The sequence below is a fragment of the Homarus americanus genome, unplaced genomic scaffold (genome assembly GCF_018991925.1).
Source record: "Homarus americanus isolate GMGI-L3 unplaced genomic scaffold, GMGI_Hamer_2.0 scaffold36317, whole genome shotgun sequence".
Taxonomy (NCBI): Eukaryota; Metazoa; Arthropoda; class Malacostraca; order Decapoda; family Nephropidae; genus Homarus; species Homarus americanus.
In genome coordinates this window covers 107,851-127,647 of record NW_024727391.1, presented here as the reverse complement: position 1 = coordinate 127,647, position 19,797 = coordinate 107,851, and the positions used below count along the sequence as shown (strand labels likewise).

The window sequence follows — 19,797 nt, the reverse complement described above, 5'->3', positions numbered from 1 at the left end:
TTCAACAAAGGACACCGATAAATTACTATCTCTTAAGAATTCGGCAGCAGTCATTATCCTGAATAAAGTAAATACTCCTCCTCCCACCCCACTGAATTTTTTTTGCCTCATTGTAAATTAGACGACAAAATAAGTATATATAAAAATTAATTTCGTTTATATTGATTTTAAATTATTACAAAAGCATTAGTTACCAGATTTTAAATGTTATTATGTGGGGATTGAAACCGAGTGTGCTGTATTCCCGTCCACCTCACTGCTGCTGTAACACCATCTTCAGTATCAGTATCATGCCTTCCACCGTCAGAAGTGTCCTACGGTTCAAGAAGCTGTCAGGGAATGCTTTAACTCCCAGTAAAGGTTCAAAACTGGCCGCCGGGTTTGACTTGAGCAGGTAGGGGTGAACCACCATTGTTGATCTTATGTCCATTTTCTTCAGTTGCTGTGATGATTATTGATGTACTGTACTTTACTGTAGGCTGTTTTTCATTTTAATTCTTGGCTTTTGGCATCATGTGTGTACCACTGTTATTTTTCAATAAGACAGTCTGCTCTGATTTGGTGGATTATTTGAATGTTAATTTAGTTATTTTAACTTTAACTACGGGAATGAATATTTAAAAAGTGGCAACTTATTTCCCTTTTTCAGTGCGTATGATATAGTAATTGCAGGCCAGGGCAAAGCTCTCATCAAGACGGACATACAGGTAGAGTTACCAGAAGATTGTTATGGCAGGGTGGCACCACGATCTGGTCTTTCCTGGAAGAATCACATTGATGTTGGAGGTTAATGTCTATTTTTGGTTTAATTCATATTAAGCTAGCTAATTTTGAAACTAAATATTACAAAATTTACCTTGTTTGTGTTTACTATAGGAAAGTCAAGTATACCTGTATGTATGTACTTTTAATTTCCATTTAGTAAATGAAGTTTGTGGAAATTATTGGCTTGATTTAACTCTGTCATGGCCAGTGCCTTACATGTCTCAAGAGGTTGGGTATGTTTCTTAATCTCACTTCTTGCTTTCTCATTATCATCATTTACGTTAAATTCTTGAGGTTAGATACATGTTTATTTGAGGCTACCCTTTCAGCCGGTGTTATTGACCGAGACTACCAGGGAAATGTTGGCGTTGTTCTCTTCAACCACGCCAAGACTGATTTTGAAGTAAAAAAGGGTGACCGAGTAGCTCAGCTCATATGTGAAAAAATCGTGTATCCAGATATAGAGGAAGTTGAGGTTTGTGTCAGTTTATCTTCTTTTTCTGTGTCTTGAGTCCAATATTTTAATAACCAGCCTTAAAGGTCTTAACAGTAACAAAGAACATACTGTACTGGTCAACATTAAATGGCCAATAAATTGATAGTGGTAGATCACCAAATACACATGCGAGTTAATGTTGTGTTAAATTCCCGTTGCTTGTTTACAAAGGCAATCAGCAGATTTACAGATTTTAAGAAGTATTATTGTATAATAGATGTTGAAACACATATACTGTACTCTAATTGCATTAATTCTTATGGGGGACAATTCCTCATTATGAAATGTTTGATAGGGACTGAGTATTTGAAAAAAAATAAGTTATAGAAATATATGTAATTAAATACAAAATAAGAGTATTAGGGACGGGAGTTGAAAAGGTTTACTTACTAAGCAACCAAGAAATATACAGTGTTCTGTAGAGCTAAGGCCTAGACTTTGGGATGGTGCAGTGGGGTTGTCAAGCATGGAGATCCAAGGTACTAATGATTATCAATTTTTCAGGAATTCGTGGACACAGAACGAGGTGCTGATGGTTTTGGATCAACTGGAATGAAGTAGAAAATCCATCCAGAAAATTTTATTAGAAAAAAAATGTTTCTGTTTATAAATGATTTTATATATATTTTGCTCACATATATTTTACAAAATGATTGGTGTCTAGATTCAATAATAGAGTTCAAAACTTTACAAAAAGACAGATTGTTATACTTTTTGAAAAGGTTTTGCAAAACGACGATAAAATAAAAATTTCGAAAAAATTTTAATTTTAGATTTCACACAACATGGATGGAAAGAAATGATGCATTTACAGAATGTCTAATGAGTATTATTTCTGATAAATTTATTCAATTAGAATTATGTGTATATACACTACAATTTGAGTATAATAAATATGTGAATATACATATTAAAATTTTAGCAAAACAAGGAAATGAAATATTTGCTCCTCTTTATAGTGAATTACTACTATGTCAAAGTAAAAAATATTCTCTTTTTTCCGGAGACATTTTTATAACATGTTATGCTAATATATTTCTCCATATAATTGCTCGAAGTTTTTATTATACACCATTAGAAAAAAGATGTATTATAGATTATCTTATCTTATGCAATTATTTTCCTGACGAAGATGTTAAAATAATAGATCAAAGCTATTACAATCCAATATATTTTCCATCATTTTCTGATAACGATAATAGGGTTAAAATAATAGATGAAAAATATCACAATCCAATAAATTTTTCATCTTTAGAAACTATTATGTTTTGTTTGTAAAAAATGTTTTTGTTAACACTAAGTCTAAATAATAAATGTTAGTCTTGAAAGGTTAGTGTTTTTCTTAACATTTATTGTCATCCATCCTTAAGAGTTTATAACCCCCCAAAAAATATGTTGTGGAAAACCTAATGGGTTTATCATTCAGTGAAATTAAGTATTTGACAAGTATTTGGCATTTAGTTTGGCAGTAATTTATATAAGAAGGAAGGAATTGTATATAAAGAACGTACATACAAGTACTACTTTACTTTACTTTACTTAACCAGCTTAATCGTGTGTTTAAAGTGCAAGTAAGACCACAGCAATCCACAGAAAAATTTCAGAAAGTTAACAAGTTTCAATTTTTCACTTATAATAAATAAAAATATTTCTTTTACCAGTATAGAATATATATGGAAGGGAAGAGAGAGAGAGAGAGAGAGAGAGAGAGAGAGAGAGATAGGGAGGGATAAAAAGATAATTTGAAAATTTAAAGTTTCCCTTTATATAGCTTTTATTAGAAAAAAAATGTTTCTGTTTATAAATGATTTTATATATATTTTGCTCACATATATTTTACAAAATGATTGGTGTCTAGATTCAATAATAGAGTTCAAAACTTTACAAAAAGACCGATTGTTATACTTTTTGAAAAGGTTTTGCAAAACGATGATAAAATCTAAATTTCAAGAAAATTTTAGATTTCACACAACATGGATGGAAAGAAATGATGCATTTACAGAATGTCTAATGAATATTATTTCTGATAAATTTATTCAATTAGAATTATGTGTATATACACTACAATTTGAGTATAATAAATATGTGAATATACATATTAAAATTTTAGCAAAACAAGGAAATGAAATATTTGCTCCTCTTTATAGTGAATTACTACTATATCAAAGTAAAAAATATTCTCTTTTTTCAGGAGACATTTTTATAACATGTTATGCTAATGTATTTCTCCATATAATTGCTCGAAGTTTTTATTATACACCATTAGAAAAAAGATGTATTATAGATTATCTTATCTTATGCAATTATTTTCCTGACGAAGAGGTTAAAATAATAGATCAAAGCTATTACAATCCAATATATTTTCCATCATTTTCTGATAACGATAATAGGGTTAAAATAATAGATGAAAAATATCACAATCCAATAAATTTTTCATCTTTAAGTAAATATAAACTTAATTTAATCCAATTACAATATGATAATTGGATGTTAGAATATGATGATGGAATGGCATTGGACTGTTTTTTTTGGTTGCCTCCATATAATTGTAAAAAAGAACATTATATAACTTTCTTGGATATTGTTTAGTAAATAAGAAACTATTATGTTTTGTTTGTAAAAAATGTTTTTTGTTAACACTAAGTCTAAATAATAAATGTTAGTCTTGAAAGGTTAGTGTTTTTCTTAACATTTATTGTCATCCATCCTTAAGAGTTTATAACCCCCCAAAAATATGTTGTGGAAAACCTAATGGGTTTATCATTCAGTGAAATTAAGTATTTGACAAGTATTTGGCATTTAGTTTGGCAGTAATTTATATAAGAGGGAAGGAATTGTATATAAAGAACGTACATACAAGTACTACTTTACTTTACTTTACTTAACCAGCTTAATCGTGTGTTTAAAGTGCAAGTAAGACAAGACCACAGCAATCCACAGTAAAATTTCAGAAATGTCAGAAAAAGTAGTATTGCAGGAACAAATTGATAATTATAACAATGGAGAGGATAATAATGATGAAGACGAACAAATTGAGGTTTCAACTATTAATGACGAATCTAAACTGTGTAAACCACTATGGGAGTGCATAATGTTTTGTTTTGCATTTTGTTTTACACCATAGACTGAATTAGGTAAGTTTTATCTGGTTGATTTAATAGATACCAATAATATATTTTTTCGAAGGATAATATAGAGATAAGTTTTACATTAATTACATAAGGAAGAAAAAAAAAACAATATATTATTGTTGCTGCTAGCTAGATTTATTTATTAGTTTTAATGTTTTTTATCGGAAAAATTTAAAATATTTTATACAAATATTATCTCGTCTATAGGCCGTCGTCGTCATAAAAACATGGTCTTTTAACTCTATAGCGATCACGGCTGGGAGAGAATTAATATAGTATATAACTTTACATTGAGGGTTTTATTTGGTAACCCAGCCGCGAGACCCTTCCCTCAGCTATATACTATTCTCTTATTATAACACAACACAGACAGAGTAAGCGAGTATAAAATATTGTTACCGAATGTTGTTTTACGAATTTGGGAGTAAAAAAATTATATAACAGTCTCGATTATCACTAGAATCTGTTAAAGAACTACAGTGTCAAACCTTTATCCTAGGTAGCACTAAATGCAATAATTCTTTAACGGCGTGATAATATGACACTGAAAGGAAATCTTTTTTTCTTAATCTTAAAGATCAGTCTTTTGTTTCTAGAGAGAGTTACTAATCATGGATGAGGGATCTCCCCAATCCATCGAGAATAATAACTCTACCCCTAGATAAAGATTAACCAATAAAGATAATATCCCCTAACTAAAAAATCTAACTGTGTAAAAATTTCCATTTGGAGGTGTATATCGATAACAATACTAAAAAATATACCTAGTACTCTCTTTCTAAATTTTAATTTGTTTTCCTACTAAGTAAGGGTCCATATGTTATATTTTCAAAAATTAAAAGTATTGGTTGGGGGTATTAATCTAATTGACAAGACAAATCAAATCTTCCCCAGAGGAAGATAAGAGAGTTGCATGCAATTTTGGTTTTCTGGGGAGAATCCTTCTATAACAATCTTTAAAGATTTATTCAATCTTTAAAAATTAATTGTTATAAAAAGTTGTCCCGTATGGCACAGGATATTTACCCTATCCTTTTAAGCAGACTCCAGCGAAAACCTAAGAAAAGGTAGGACTGTGAATGAATCCACTGTAAACCAGTCCCGGTACACTACATTTATCGACAATATAAATCAACCCGTAGGATTAAGTGTAATGAATGTTTGTTTTATTGTATACCTACGATTCTCGTACTTTGATAGAGTCCCTTTGAATTTCAAAAGAAATTCGACATCGATACCAAACGAGGAAAAATAATAATCAAGAACGTGGGTGGGTGTATGTGTGTAATAATTGTAACCTAATGATTGTTTCGCTCCTACAGTCTCCTTTTATATTATTGAAGACAATATAAGAGATGAGACTAAGGATACTGTATTAAAGTAAATATAAATGTTGGGTGGATGTTATATAATAGTTCACCAGTAAGGTTGATTTGACTTAGTAGTGGGTGTGTGCACCTATCTCTACATACGGATAAACACACATTTCAGTGTTTTTTGTATGTGAGAATCCCTTCTCTTGCAAACACAATTCCATATTAAATAAAAAAAAATTAAAAAAAGAATTTGTGTTAGACTTAGGAATAAAAGATAAAAAAATAACCCCTTAACCCTGGACCTGTAAATTTATATGCCCTTGAATCCACCCTCTTTTTCCGGACCCTAACTTAATAGTTTACAATATAGATACTATATACTACTCGATATTTATTATCCTTGTGGTCTCAAGTTTATAAATATCTTTCTAATTTTAAAAATTTTGAATATATAATAAAATATTAAAACATAATCAACTACTACAACCTTACAATTTTTTTGTTGTTGTTCATGCATCCATTTTGAAATCTGAAAACATAAATCTGAAAAATAATGAGTCGAAGTCGAGTCAAAATTAATCCATCCACAATCTTTATCCCCCTATCCCCACCCTCATCCCCCATTCACTATAATTTCTTATCCATTTTCAGATATTTTTCTTACTCATAATATAAAAACAAAATAGTATCGTTTTTCCTTGCACCATCTAAGTATTAGTTTTACTAATTAAATTACATACACCCACACTCAAACCCAATAATATCAAACGGTTGGGTTTCCTTTTTTGTATAAATCTGAAATATAAAAATTTTATTTTTATAATTTAAAAAAAAATGCAGTTACCAAAATTAATTATAATTTCCTATCAATTTATCCATTTTTAGATAATTTTTTACTTCATACTTAATCTGAAAAGAAAATAATACTGTTTTTCCCCGCATGATCTTAGTATCAGCACATGACACGACAAAAAATAATACACCCCTACACCCAAATCAAATAATATTAAACGGTTGGGTTTCTTTTTTTTATAAAGTTGTCTGCAGATAAAAATGTTTTTAAAAAAACAAACAAATGCCTTGCCTTAATAGTTACCAAAATTAATTATAATTTCCTATCAATGTATCCATTTTTAGATAATTTTTTACTTCAACAAAATAATACCATTTTTCCCGGCACGATCTTAGTATCAGTTTTATTAAATTAAATTACACATTACACGAAAACATTATCACCACGCCCACACCCCAATCCAATAATATTAAACGGTTGAGGTTTCCTTTTAAAAAAAAAAAAAAAATGCTTAATAGTTTTACTAAAAAATCACAAAACCTGCTGCCTTCGATATATTTATATTTTTATAACAATTCCAAATTTTTGTAGTATAATAATAAATATGTTTAACATTTTAGATAATAAGAAAATTAATACACGAATACGAAAAAGATAATTAACCCACCACCATTTAAAATTTCCTTTTTTTTAATTATTTAATATTTTTAACATTTTAGATAATAATAAAATTAATTCCAATCACAATCAGTTCGTTCACATTATAAAAATCACACGAATACGAAAAAGATAATTAACCCCACTACCCAAACAATCCATTAAAAAGGTAAAACAATACGTTAAAGGTTACTCATTATAAGGAAATATTTGCCAATATAATAATGAATAAAAAGATAATTTTCAATAATTTTCAACAGTAAAAACACATTTAAATTACCATAAAAGTTTTCCCTTTTTAAATTTTTAAATGTTCATTCGTTGATTTAGAAAGTTAAAAAGTTTCAATTTTTCACTTATAATAAATAAAAATATTTCTTTTACCAGTATATATGGAGAGAGAGAGAGAGAGAAAGAGAGAGAGAGAGATTGTTATGATAGGGAGGGGAGGGATAAAAAGATAATTTGAAAATTTAAAGTTTCCCCTTTATATAGCTTTTATTAGAAAAAAAAAATGTTTTTATTTGTAAATGATTTTATATTTGTTTTGCTCACATATATTTTACAAAATGATTGGTGTCTAGATTTAATAGGCTCAGAGTTCAAAACTTTACAAAAAGACCAATTGTTATACTTTTTGAAAAGGTTTTGTAAAGCGATAAAATCTAAATCACACCCAAGAAAATATTTTAAATTTCACACAACATGGATGGAAAGAAATGATACATTTACAGAATGTCTAATAAATATTATTTCTAACAACTTTATTCAATTAGAATTATATGTATATACACTAATATTTGAGTATGAATATGTAAACATACATGTTAAAATTTTAGCAAAACAAGGAAATGAGATATTTGCTCCTCTTTATAGTGAATTAACTTTATTTCAAAGTAAAAAATATTCTAGAAAAAAATATATTACCGGAGGAATTTTTATAACATGTCATTCTAATGTATTTCTCCATATAATTGCTCGAAATTTTTATTATACACCATTAGAAAAAAGATGTATTATAGATTATCTTATCTCATACAATTATTTTCTTGATGACAAAGAGGTTAAAATAATAGATAAAAGCTATTACAATCCAATAAATTTTCCATCATTTTTTGATAACGCCGATCAGGTTAAAATAATAGATGAAAAATATCACAATCCAATAAATTTTTCATCATTAAGTAAATATAAACTTAATTTAATCCAATTACAATATGATAATTGGTTTATGTCAATATTATGTCATACATTATACATAAAAAAAATTGCAATGAAGTTTTGTGTACGTGAGTACGCACGTACGCACGCACTCATGCACTTGTATTTATAGTTGCTCTCCAACGCTCAACATAGTATTGTTCTCCAAAGACTAGATAAGTAAACACTACCCGTATAATTAGTAAAGAAGTTTAAAAGTTTGAAAGTAAAAAATATGCCAGAAAAAGACAATTTAGAACTTACGAACAACGATAATGAACTCGTCTGTGATGAAGAAGAAGAAGAATCTCTACATTTATTCAAACTTATCACCAACACAGACGATAAATTGGATTTAACATTGTCAGAGGATTTAGTGAAGAAATCAGTTTATGCCCTTATTTCTTTTGACCGTAATAAAATACTAAATCCCCAAACCAATTACACAAATAAAGATCTTTTAGAAATTGGTAAAATTATTCTTAGTGTTAATAGAGAGATAATTTGGAGTAGAATTATAACATATTTGGCCTTTTGTAAAACAATATGTACAAACAGTGACCACCAAAAGAAATTAATGGAAAATTTTACTAAGATTGCTCTAACTGAATTTGTAAAGACAGGTGGTGGATGGGTAAATATTTTACTGTTTTCTTGAGTATAATTTTTTGTTGTCTTTCTATATATTTTTTGGTAGGTTTAACTTACAAATATATTTTATTTCTTTATAGGATCAATTTCATAGGGACTTGTATGCAGAAGCCACTGAAACCAATGTGGAGAAGTTTATTGGAACTGCTGATACTGCTGATAAGCTACAAGAGAATGATAAGTTTGCTGATAAACAAGATTTTGCTGAAAAGTTTGCAGAGAAGTTTTCTCAGAAGTTTGTGGATAAGTTTACTGAAAAGAAATTAGAAGATATGGTAGTTATTTTAGGATATACTTTCTTGGGTTTTATAAATGGAATACTAGCATCTGTTTTAATATATATTAATGTATAATATTTTTGAAATAATAAAGTACAGTATTTCCTTTATAAATGTTAATCTACTATACATGTTTTCTTTATAGGATGATGATATGGATATATTTATTATAGTAGTATATACAGTTTTTTTATTTATATTATACTTAATTGTATATGCAAACAACTGTTAACAACTGTTATCATGAAGGACGGACAGAAATTGTTGCTACAATAATCCAATATACTATTAATATTTTTACATTCATCAATGTTAATAAATGTTAGTAAAAGCATTTTGTTTTAATAATACCCCGTAACATGGGGCTCCATCTTTGTTGGATATTATTTCTTTGTTTATTTTTCTTTATAGGATGAAGATAAGTTTGCTGATAATACCAACAAGAAATATTGGAACTGGAGGATGCTCTTCCAACAACCAACCTTGTTATTTTTTCTTAAATGTTTTAGTGTGTGTTGCCTTTTTTTATTTAGTTTCTGTGTTTTGTGTTATACATTATATTTGTCTGGTTAGCACTTGTATCTCTCCTAGCAAATAAAACTATTTTGTTTTTAAAATCTTGTTTTTAAAAAAAAAAACACAGGATGTTGAGTATTACCACTGTGGGAATATAAAGCACTGGGATGAGTGTTACAAATCCCAGATTTAATCGTAACTCCCTCCATATTGGTCGGTCGAAACGGGCAATGAGGTTAACAGGAATGGAAAGTAAAACAACTCCCTACTGGATATTATATTATGTACATTGGCCGTCACCTAGAAAGTAAAACAACGCCCTACTGGTGATATGGATATTATGTACATTGGCCGTTACCTATCTAATCTTTTGGGGGATATGCATGACATCCTGCTTCAACGGGTCATCCACCCCCAACATTACCTATTCAACTCCGTAGTGCTAGTGGTATTGGTGATTACAGTGATATCGATGATTACTAAAAAGAATTACTGTCAACAGCATCAGACAGGTAAGTTAATATGAATTGAATACTACTGAACAATATTAAACGATTTTATTAATGTAATATCAATAATCTCTAAGGGGTCTTGGGGTATCTTTTCCATCATTGGGGTTGCTAAATTCCCTCACCTACAGGACTCTTGATCCAGAACTGTTGTCTGTGGTCTGTAACTACTACAACATTCTATTACATCTACGCTCATGACCCCCAACCCTCAGCTACCGCGGCCAATTATCTCTGAGAATAGTTAGCAACTAACCATTGTATTTCATTATCCCAGGTTAGGGTGGGTTGTGTGTGGTTCCATATCATCTTAGTTTATCTGTATCCGGTGGAAGATAGGACACCTGACACCTGACACCTGACATGTACATTGTGTGTGGTTCCATATCATCTTAGTTTATCTGTATCCGGTGGAAGATAGGACACCTGACACCTGACACCTGACACCTGACACCTGACATATACATCACACCACACAATCTCTGCCGCATCCGGCTTGGGCAGCGGGTCCACTATTACCCCGCTGATTTGTTGTTTTTTTGTCTGGGAAGAAATATAGGAGCTGGAGGATGCTCTTTCCCCCAAAGAACCAAACCAACCTAATTTTTTAAAGTAGTTTTGTTTTTATTTGAATACCTCCTACAATCCTGATTTTTTGTTGTGTAGTGGGATATTATTTATTTTTTATTAAACATTTTTTGTTTTTTTTTGTTTTTTGGGGGTGGATGGATATGGATGAGTGTTACCAATCCCATATTTGATCGTAACTTCCTCCATGCTGGTCAAGTTTAATTTATTCATTTTAAAACTATGGCGGCGATTTTAATGGGTGGGAGACTGCTGGAAAGTGGAATATCCTCATATTGTTTGTTGGTCTTCTCACTTTGGCCGTTGGTCGCCACCTTTCTCGCCTTTTTGGGGCTTTACATGACGACATCATCCTCCTGCTTCAACATTGCTAACAACAAAGTAGGTTTATAACTTTTTGTTTATATTCCAATTTTCTAAAAAAATTTTGAATTTATTTATAACAATATAACTGTCGGCTATAACCCGAATGTATATTGTTGTTTTGTAATTTACAATGACAGCAGCAGCAACAGCAACAGCAGCAGCAGCAGCAGCAGCAGCAGCAGAATGAACGTGGAGGCTTATGTAGGACATTTAGGGATGTTTATATGGTGATGGGTACGCTGTTCCTGTGTGTGATGCTGGTGATATGGGTGATAATGGTGATTCGTCGCTTGATAAATAGAAGACAGGTAAGTTAATACGAATCCAATATGAATATATTTGTATTAATATTTTCGCCGCCACTATATATTTATCTTTTTCTATTATAGGATTACTAACTCTCGTCCGTCTGTCTTCCTTTAGGACTCTCTACTACCAAACAACGATATCTTAGTAAGTTCTGAGATGTCTCCACCTCCACCTGAGATGCCTCCACCATCTTATTTCGAACTGGATGAGATGCCTCCACCATCTTATTTCGAACTGGAGATAGATGATCAGAACTGCTGTGACTACAACTCCATTACCTCTACGCTCATAACCCCACCGCTAGGAACAGCTGTGTAAAATGTATATTAAAGTAAAGAGTGTTTATTATTACTGTTCCGACAACCAACTTTGAATACATGGGAAATATTTTTATTACAAATGCTAGGCAAGAACTGTAAAAACAATCCGAAAATGTTTTAGTGTGTGTTGCCTTTTTTTATTTAGTTTCTGTGTTTTGTGTTATACATTATATTTGTCTGGTTAGCGCTTGTATCTTTCCTAGCAAATAAAACTATTTTGTTTTTAATTTTATTTTTTTTTAAAAGCACTGGATTAGGGTTACCACTGTGAGAATATATAAGCAACTGGATGAGTGTTACTAATCCCAGATTTAATAGTACCTCCCTCAAGCAATGAGGTTGACGGGACTGGAAAGTAAAACAACGCTACTGGTAATATGGATATTATGTTCATTGACCGTCATCTATCTTATCTTTTTGGGGATATGCATAACATCCTACTTCAACGAGGCATCCACCCCCAATTGTACTTACATTAAAATGGTGATGGAGTACCTGTTCAACTCGATAGTGCTAGTGGTATTGGTTTCTACAGCGATATTAGTAGTCAAAAAAACGGATTACTGTCAACAGCATATGACAGGTAAGTTAATAAGAATCGAAATCTGAACATATTTAAATTCCACCGATTTTATTAATGTAAATGTAATAATGTCTAAGGGGTCTTGGGGTATCTTTTAAATGTGGAGACTCATGGACGACATTTGAGGATGGTTACTTATAATGGTGATGGGTTATCTGATGAGTTACCTGTTTAACTCGGAGTGATAATAGAGGTAATGATGATTGCTCGTAGTGTTATTAAAAGACGCTCGATTACTATTAACAGCATCAAACAGGTAAGTTAATACGAATCCAATATGAATATATTTGTATTTATTTGTTTATTAATGTTTTCGTAATTATTTATAAGTTACTAGCTCCAATCTTTTTCTACAATGAGGTTGCTAACTCTCGTCTGTCTTCCTTCACATTCAGGACTCTCTACCAGACAATGATACCCTAGCAAGCTCTGAGACTCCACCATCCTATTTCGAACTGAAGATAAGTTCTGAGATGTCTCCACCTCCACCTGAGATGCCTCCACCATCTTATTTCGAACTGGATGAGATGCCTCCACCATCTTATTTCGAACTGGATGAGATGCCTCCACCATCTTATTTCGAACTGGAGTGTATAACACCACCACAAATCTTTGATTGTTAGTCTGTACTGGTTCTTTAAACTTAATAATATATGAAAAAATAAATTAAAAAAAATATATACTGAAATCCTTTTATTTTACTTTTTATATAAGAAAAAAATTTCTTTTAAGGCCACAAACATACACAACATCTGAATTTACCTAGAATTAGAATTCAAGCTAATAGGTAGTTGTGCCAATATACATTTTACAAAAAAACTCTGGATAGTATAAATTACGTTACGTTTAGGTATTAATGCATGCATGTAGGATTGCGGAATGTGTGAAGCCCTCTTACGGGTGTGAATATTATAAAAACATACTGCTAAATACCTTATACACTCTGGAATTCACAACATTTCTGTGATGTAGAAATATCAACTGGTGGATCAGTTGTGAAGGTGAGAAACGAGAAACATTATTACTGATATAATGCACTAGCTATTATTTATTGATACAATTCACTAGCTACAGTGTTTGCAGATTTTTTTTTTTAAAAGGGGCTGTTCATTAGAATATCCGAAGTATGAAACGATGGGCTTCATCTTTCCCTAATTTATTAAACTGGCAATGGAGAAAGAGTTTCTTGAGACTCCCTCCTAAAGAAATTATATTGCATATAAGTAAAACTAGGCGGGTCCCCCTATGGGACGTACTGATAATGGTTATCATTATGATCATTATGAAATAGACTTTGTTGATTAAACCCAGGAATAAATTCGTAAAAAATGTTGTTTAGTAAAAGAAACTATTATGTTTGTTTGTAAAAAATGTTTTTTATTAACACTAAGTCGCTAAATAATAAATGTTAGTCTTGAAAGGTTAATGTTTTTCTTAACATTTATTGTTGCCTGTCCTTGAGAATTTATAACAAAAATAATATACTTTTTTATATGAAAAAAAAAATATTCTTTTTAAAGCATCCTAGAATAGAATTCAAGCTAGCAGACAGTCGTCGAATGCGTGCGTTATCGTTAAAAAAAAAATTAAAAAAAAACTGACAACTCTCTCTAGTATAAATTACGTTAGGTTTTAGGTATTAATGCATGAGGATGACGGCATGTGTGAAGCCCTCACCCTCTTTTTACCGGTGTAGTAATATATATTATCCATGTAGTAAATATTATCCAAAAATACTGCTAAATACCTTATATACACTCTGGAATTCACAACAGTTCTGTGATGTAGAAATATCAACTAATGGAACAGTGGTGAAGGTATTTACTAGCTATTATTTATTGATATAATTCATTAGCTACAATGTTTGCAGAGTTTTTAATGTTTTTTTACTGGATGGTAAAACATTGGTAAAGTAAACATTTTATTCCAGACTCACCGTGTAATACTCTCAGCGGGAAGCCCCTATTTTAAGGCCATGTTTACGAGTGGTTTTGCTGAGAAAACACAGTCTTCAATAGAAATGAATTTCATAAAACACAATATATTAATTCAGATAATCACATTCATGTATACTGGTAAGGATAAAGAAAACATATGGAACATATTGACTAATTATATGATATATACGGAACATATTGACTTTTCATATTGCTAATTATATGATATAACTAACCTTATGTAAGACAATTATTAATTGATTGATTAATGGATGAAAATGTTTTTTTAAAATCTGTAGGAAAGATTGAGATAACAGTGGAAAACGCCGAAGAGTTAGTTGTTGCTGCAGACATGATGCAAATGGACTATGTTGTACATGTTTGCACAAACTTCATCAGATGGAACATTAATGCATCCAATGCTTTAGGAATTTACAGGTAGGCCTACAGTATATTATTACATTAATATATAATATTTTTATTAAAAAATGATAAATGATTTAGCAGAGTATGTTTGTTTTTTTATACTATACGATACAGTAATCCAACAACACTAATTTGTGTTTATTTTAAAACAGGTTTGCTAAGGCCTATTCCCATGTCTCTCGTCCATTCGAATATCTGAAGTTTATTTCATATGCAATATGCGAGGCAAATTTTACTAAAGTGGCACTGGAGAAAGAGTTTCTTGAGACTCCCAAAGAAATTTTATTACATCTTCTGGAGAGAAGGAAAAGGATATCTCCCTATCTACCATTAACATTGGAGCATCTCCAACATATAAGTAAAACTAGGCGTGTCCCCCGTACAGGATATACTGTAAGTAAAACTGGTGAGAGAATTTATGGTTATTTATGGAGTGAAATAGGCTTTGTTGATAATACCCAGGAATAAATTAGTAAAAAAGATCATTATATTGTATAACTTTCTTGGCATTTTAGTAAATATAGTATGTTTTGTTTGTAAAAAATGTTTTTGTTTCAACATAAGTGTCTGTCTAAATAATAAATGTTAGTCCTGAAAGGTTAATGTTTTTCTTAACATTTATTGTCATCCCATCCTTGAGAGTTTATGATAAAAGCTTAGACAGTATAAATAGTCGGTACTCCGTTCTTAGATTGTTAGTCTATGCTGTTTTGTTCTCTTGTCTTTGGCAACCAATTATCTGTGCGTACGTGCATACTCTGATCTTGGCAGTTATCGGTAACATGGCAAACAACAAGAACAAGAACAAACGCAAATCCCTGACTGTCAACAAAAGAAAACAAAACCGTGTTCGTTGTCACATATGTAACTACGTCATCAGGAGAAAAGAAAACTTAAAATACCATTTAAATACTCATTACGGAAAGCCCTATAAGTGTAAGAAATGTAATAAGGAATATAGCTGGCCTCACTGTTTAAGGAACCACAAATGTGTTTTTGCTATAAATTTGCTCGAATACAAAGAGAAAAAAAAAAAAGAAGAAGAGAAGAATATTTATTACTACTTTCATTCTGAAAATTCAGACCACCCCCCAAAATGGGTACCCACCAAAGATGATTTTATTTTCATGTCAGATTTCATAATCTGTATTAAAAGAGGAGAAAAAATATATGAGAAGGCAGGCAAAAATGGCATATACACACGGGGCTATGTATATAATAGAATAAATTTTTCTTCTACAAGATGGAAATGTAGCTACTGTAACAGTAAAATAGAAATATTAAAAAAACAACAATCAATATTCCATAACCACCTACCATCTCGCATTAAATTGGAGGGTACAACATTACCATCAGAGTTAAGAACGATGGAAAAGCTTGTAACTCATATTAAGCAGCAGCAGAAAACGTTTTCCCTGTAAGATAATAGAGGAATAGGAAGGTAGAAGGTAGCAAGTAGCAAGATTAGTTTCAGTAAGAAAAGTAGTTGGAAATACTTTGAAAATTAACTGGGACCCTGACTCATATCCATCAATCCCCCACCCCCACTCCCCTCAAGGGTCCCTGTGTCTCCGTAGCCTATAAAACCAAGCCTACACCAGAAAAGTTTGTTTGTTAATAGCTTGCTCCATCCAGAGTAGTTACTCATTCGTTACTCCTACCTTGACTTTATACTGCAACCAACAACGGGAAAATATGGAGGATCAACAATTGAAGCGGGAAGGTAGTCAACCCTTTGATGAAGAGAAAAAGAAGCTACAGCTACTTAATGCTGTGTTGAAAGCTGAGTTTGCTGAGTTGGAAGAAGAAAAAAGGAAGATACTTGATGAGAAAGAACAATATGAAGAAAAAAAGAGGCTACTTGATGAGAAAGAAGAACTTGGTGCTAAGTTGGAAGAAAAGAGGCTACGTCATGAGAAAGACCTTGATATTGAGTTGAGCAAGTTGAAAGCTGTGAAAGAAGAACTTAATGTTGAGTTGGCCAAGTTGAAAGCAGTGTTTGCTGATTTGGGAAAAAAGAAGAGGCTACTTGATGAGAAAAAAGAACAATTTTATGCTGAATTTGCCAAGTTGAAAGCTGAGTTTGCTGAGTTGGAAAGAAAGAAAAGGCAACTTGATGGTGAGTTGGCAAAATCAAATTTAAATTTGGCCGAGTTGGATGAATTGAAAGCTAAATTGAAAGGTCAGGAGGTTGAGTTGGATGAGTTGAAAGCTAAGTTGAAAGATGAGTTTTCTCAGTTGACTGAGTTGAGGAAAACGTTACAGGTTTTAAATGCTGAATTTAGAGAACGAGAAAAAGAGAAGCTATTTGATACTGAGTTAGAAAAGAAGAGAAGAAGCTACGTAATTGTGACAGAGTGTTATGATGATTATGATGATGATGAGTTGGATGAGGATGATGATGATGAGTTGGATGAGGATGATGATGATGAGTTGGAAGAGAAAGAAGAGAAGGAAAAGACTATTTATTACTACTTTTCCAAACCTTCTGAATTGTCTTCTGACATCAATTTTGACTTCGAAATATCCGAGTCCGAATTTCATATGCTAGATTTCATAATCAGTATTGACAGTGAAGAAATAATATTTACGGAGGCAGGCAAAAATAATATATGCATTCAAGGCCATATATATTGTAGATCATCTTCAACATCAACAACATGGAAATGTTGCGACAACGATTGCGACAGTACAATCGAAATATTTAAAAAACAACAATCAATATTCCATAACCACCCACCACCTAACATTGAATTGCTTGATTTGTCAATATTATCATTACCATTAGAGTGGAGGACAATGGAAAAGCTTGTAACTCATATTAAAACAAAGTCCAACATAAGTTTGTAGATACATACAGGCCAATTCAGAGTAATCCTCAGAAAACTAGATCATAGCCAACAGCACAGTAAAGCAGCAGAAAAGCCTTCGTAAAATGTTTTCCCTGAAAGTAGTAGTCATAATTTTGCTCTCTATCAGTGCACCGCCCTCAAGTGGGCGGCTCTCTCATCAGTGCATCACCCTCAAAAGGGATCCGCCCTCAAGGGTCTTATCAACCAATCCCACCTTGTGTGTGTGTGTGTGTGTGTGTGTGTGTACCTGTGCCTCCGTAGCCTATATAACTAAGACAGACCATCATCCCAAAAGTTGTAAGTGGAAACACCCAGCTCAAGTGGAAACATCCAGCAAATGTAAAATGTAGTTACTCTACCTTTGACTTATACTGAATAGTAGATTATGGATCAGCAATTGAAGAAAAAGAAGTCTTTTATTTGTAATATATGTGGCAAGAAATTAAGTAGGTTAAGCAACCTTCGCGATCATCAGTTTCTCCATAGTTCTGAAAAAAAATTTAAATGTGAGTTATGTGACAAGCGATTATATACTAAGAACAGCCTTGCCAAACACCGAATCCAACACTTTAGAAATTATAGCTGCAATATATGTAACAAGAACTTCACCCAAAAATTTCCGCTCTACAAACATATGTTCTCTCATGTTGAGGAGAAACCCTTTAATTGTGAGAGATGTAATAAGGAATTTTGTCGGGAAAATAGTTTGATTACCCACATGGCCGCCACACACTACTCTCTGAATACCGACAATCAAATTCATATTCGCTGTAATATATGCGACAAGATGATAAACAAAAAGAACTTAAAATATCACATTAACACTCATATAACAAAAAATTATGAAAAGACATTCAAGTGTAATATATGTAATAATGAATTTAATTTACCGGGACTCTTAAGAAGACATCAGAATCAGACCAAGTGTAGGGTAAGTGTCGTATGGGTGACATTATATGTTTGCATACAGATTCAATTGATAATTTATATTTACATTGATCCATTAAAACTATAAACCTTATATATTTTTTATTTTTATACAGAATAACCCATCATCCAGCAACAACCAACAATTTGGATAAACACCATAATTTGGATACCTACAGAATCTGTTGGACCTGATTTATGAATAGGGAATGAAATAAAATAAAGCAGAATCCTATCGACCCAAGCAACAAAATTTCTGATTTATGTTTTATAGTATATTATGAATGCGCCCGCCAATGTATACAAATTGTCTTTTATAAAGGTGGATGGACAGGACCAGAATTTTATATACTTATATTGTGAATGTTGTATATTATGAGGTTCTTTTATAAAGGAATGGACCAGGATTTTATATGTTATATTATGAATGCTGCCAATGTATATAATGCAATACAAAGTTGTGAGGGTTGTGGTACTTGTATTCCAAATATTATATTAGAAAAATAAATGAGGATGTTCTTTAATGTTCAAACAAAATGAATTTCTCTTATGGATGATGGTAAAACGCATTATTATATTTAGAAAAATAAATGTTGATAAGTTTAAAAAAATATTTTTTATTTTACATATTGCTCACTGACTTTTTATTCTTGTATTAGATGGGTGGATTTGGAATTGTTTTTAAGACTCAGACTCCAATTTTTTAATCAACCTTTTTTTTTATTTTTTTTTTATCGCAACTATTCTTTTTTACTTTCTTTTTTTCGCAACTTTCTCTTTTACTTTCTTTTTTTTGGGGCAATTTTCTCTTTGACATTCTTTTAGAAAACTTCCCCTCTATAACTTTCTCTTTCTCAACTTTCTCTTTACTTTCTTTCTTTCTCATCTTTCTTTTTACTTTCTTTCTTCTTTACTTTCTCTTTACTTTCTTTCTTTAACCCCTTTCTTTTCCTTTCCTTTCTCTCTCCATGCTGTATGTCTCTTTTGTCTGGTGGGTAAGAAACAACAAACAAGCAAATCATGTCTGCCATAAAAAAATAAACTTTAATAAGAACATTGAGCAACGGTTAAGGGGATTTACCCAGGGGATTTTACCCAGCCCAGAAAGTAATAAATACATTCTCAGGGAATTTACCCACATCCTGCCACACCATAAACTGAGTAAGATTAAGAACAT

At 31.5% G+C, this 19,797-nt stretch overlaps 2 protein-coding genes across 2 annotated transcripts; both read left to right on the top strand.

Annotated features, from left to right (window-relative positions):
• The first annotated feature begins 290 nt into the window (after positions 1-290).
• LOC121865836 (deoxyuridine 5'-triphosphate nucleotidohydrolase-like) lies at positions 291-2,070 on the top strand. Its single transcript, XM_042365388.1, has 4 exons — positions 291-394; positions 587-786; positions 1,095-1,240; positions 1,766-2,070. Exons 1-4 carry the CDS (start codon positions 291-293, stop codon positions 1,820-1,822), a joined length of 507 nt encoding a protein of 168 aa, XP_042221322.1. The 3' UTR covers positions 1,823-2,070.
• A 14,466-nt stretch (positions 2,071-16,536) lies between these two features.
• On the top strand, positions 16,537-17,549 carry LOC121865835 (MAR-binding filament-like protein 1). Its single transcript, XM_042365387.1, has 2 exons — positions 16,537-17,184; positions 17,481-17,549. Exons 1-2 carry the CDS (start codon positions 16,537-16,539, stop codon positions 17,547-17,549), a joined length of 717 nt encoding a protein of 238 aa, XP_042221321.1.
• The last annotated feature ends 2,248 nt before the right edge of the window (positions 17,550-19,797 follow it).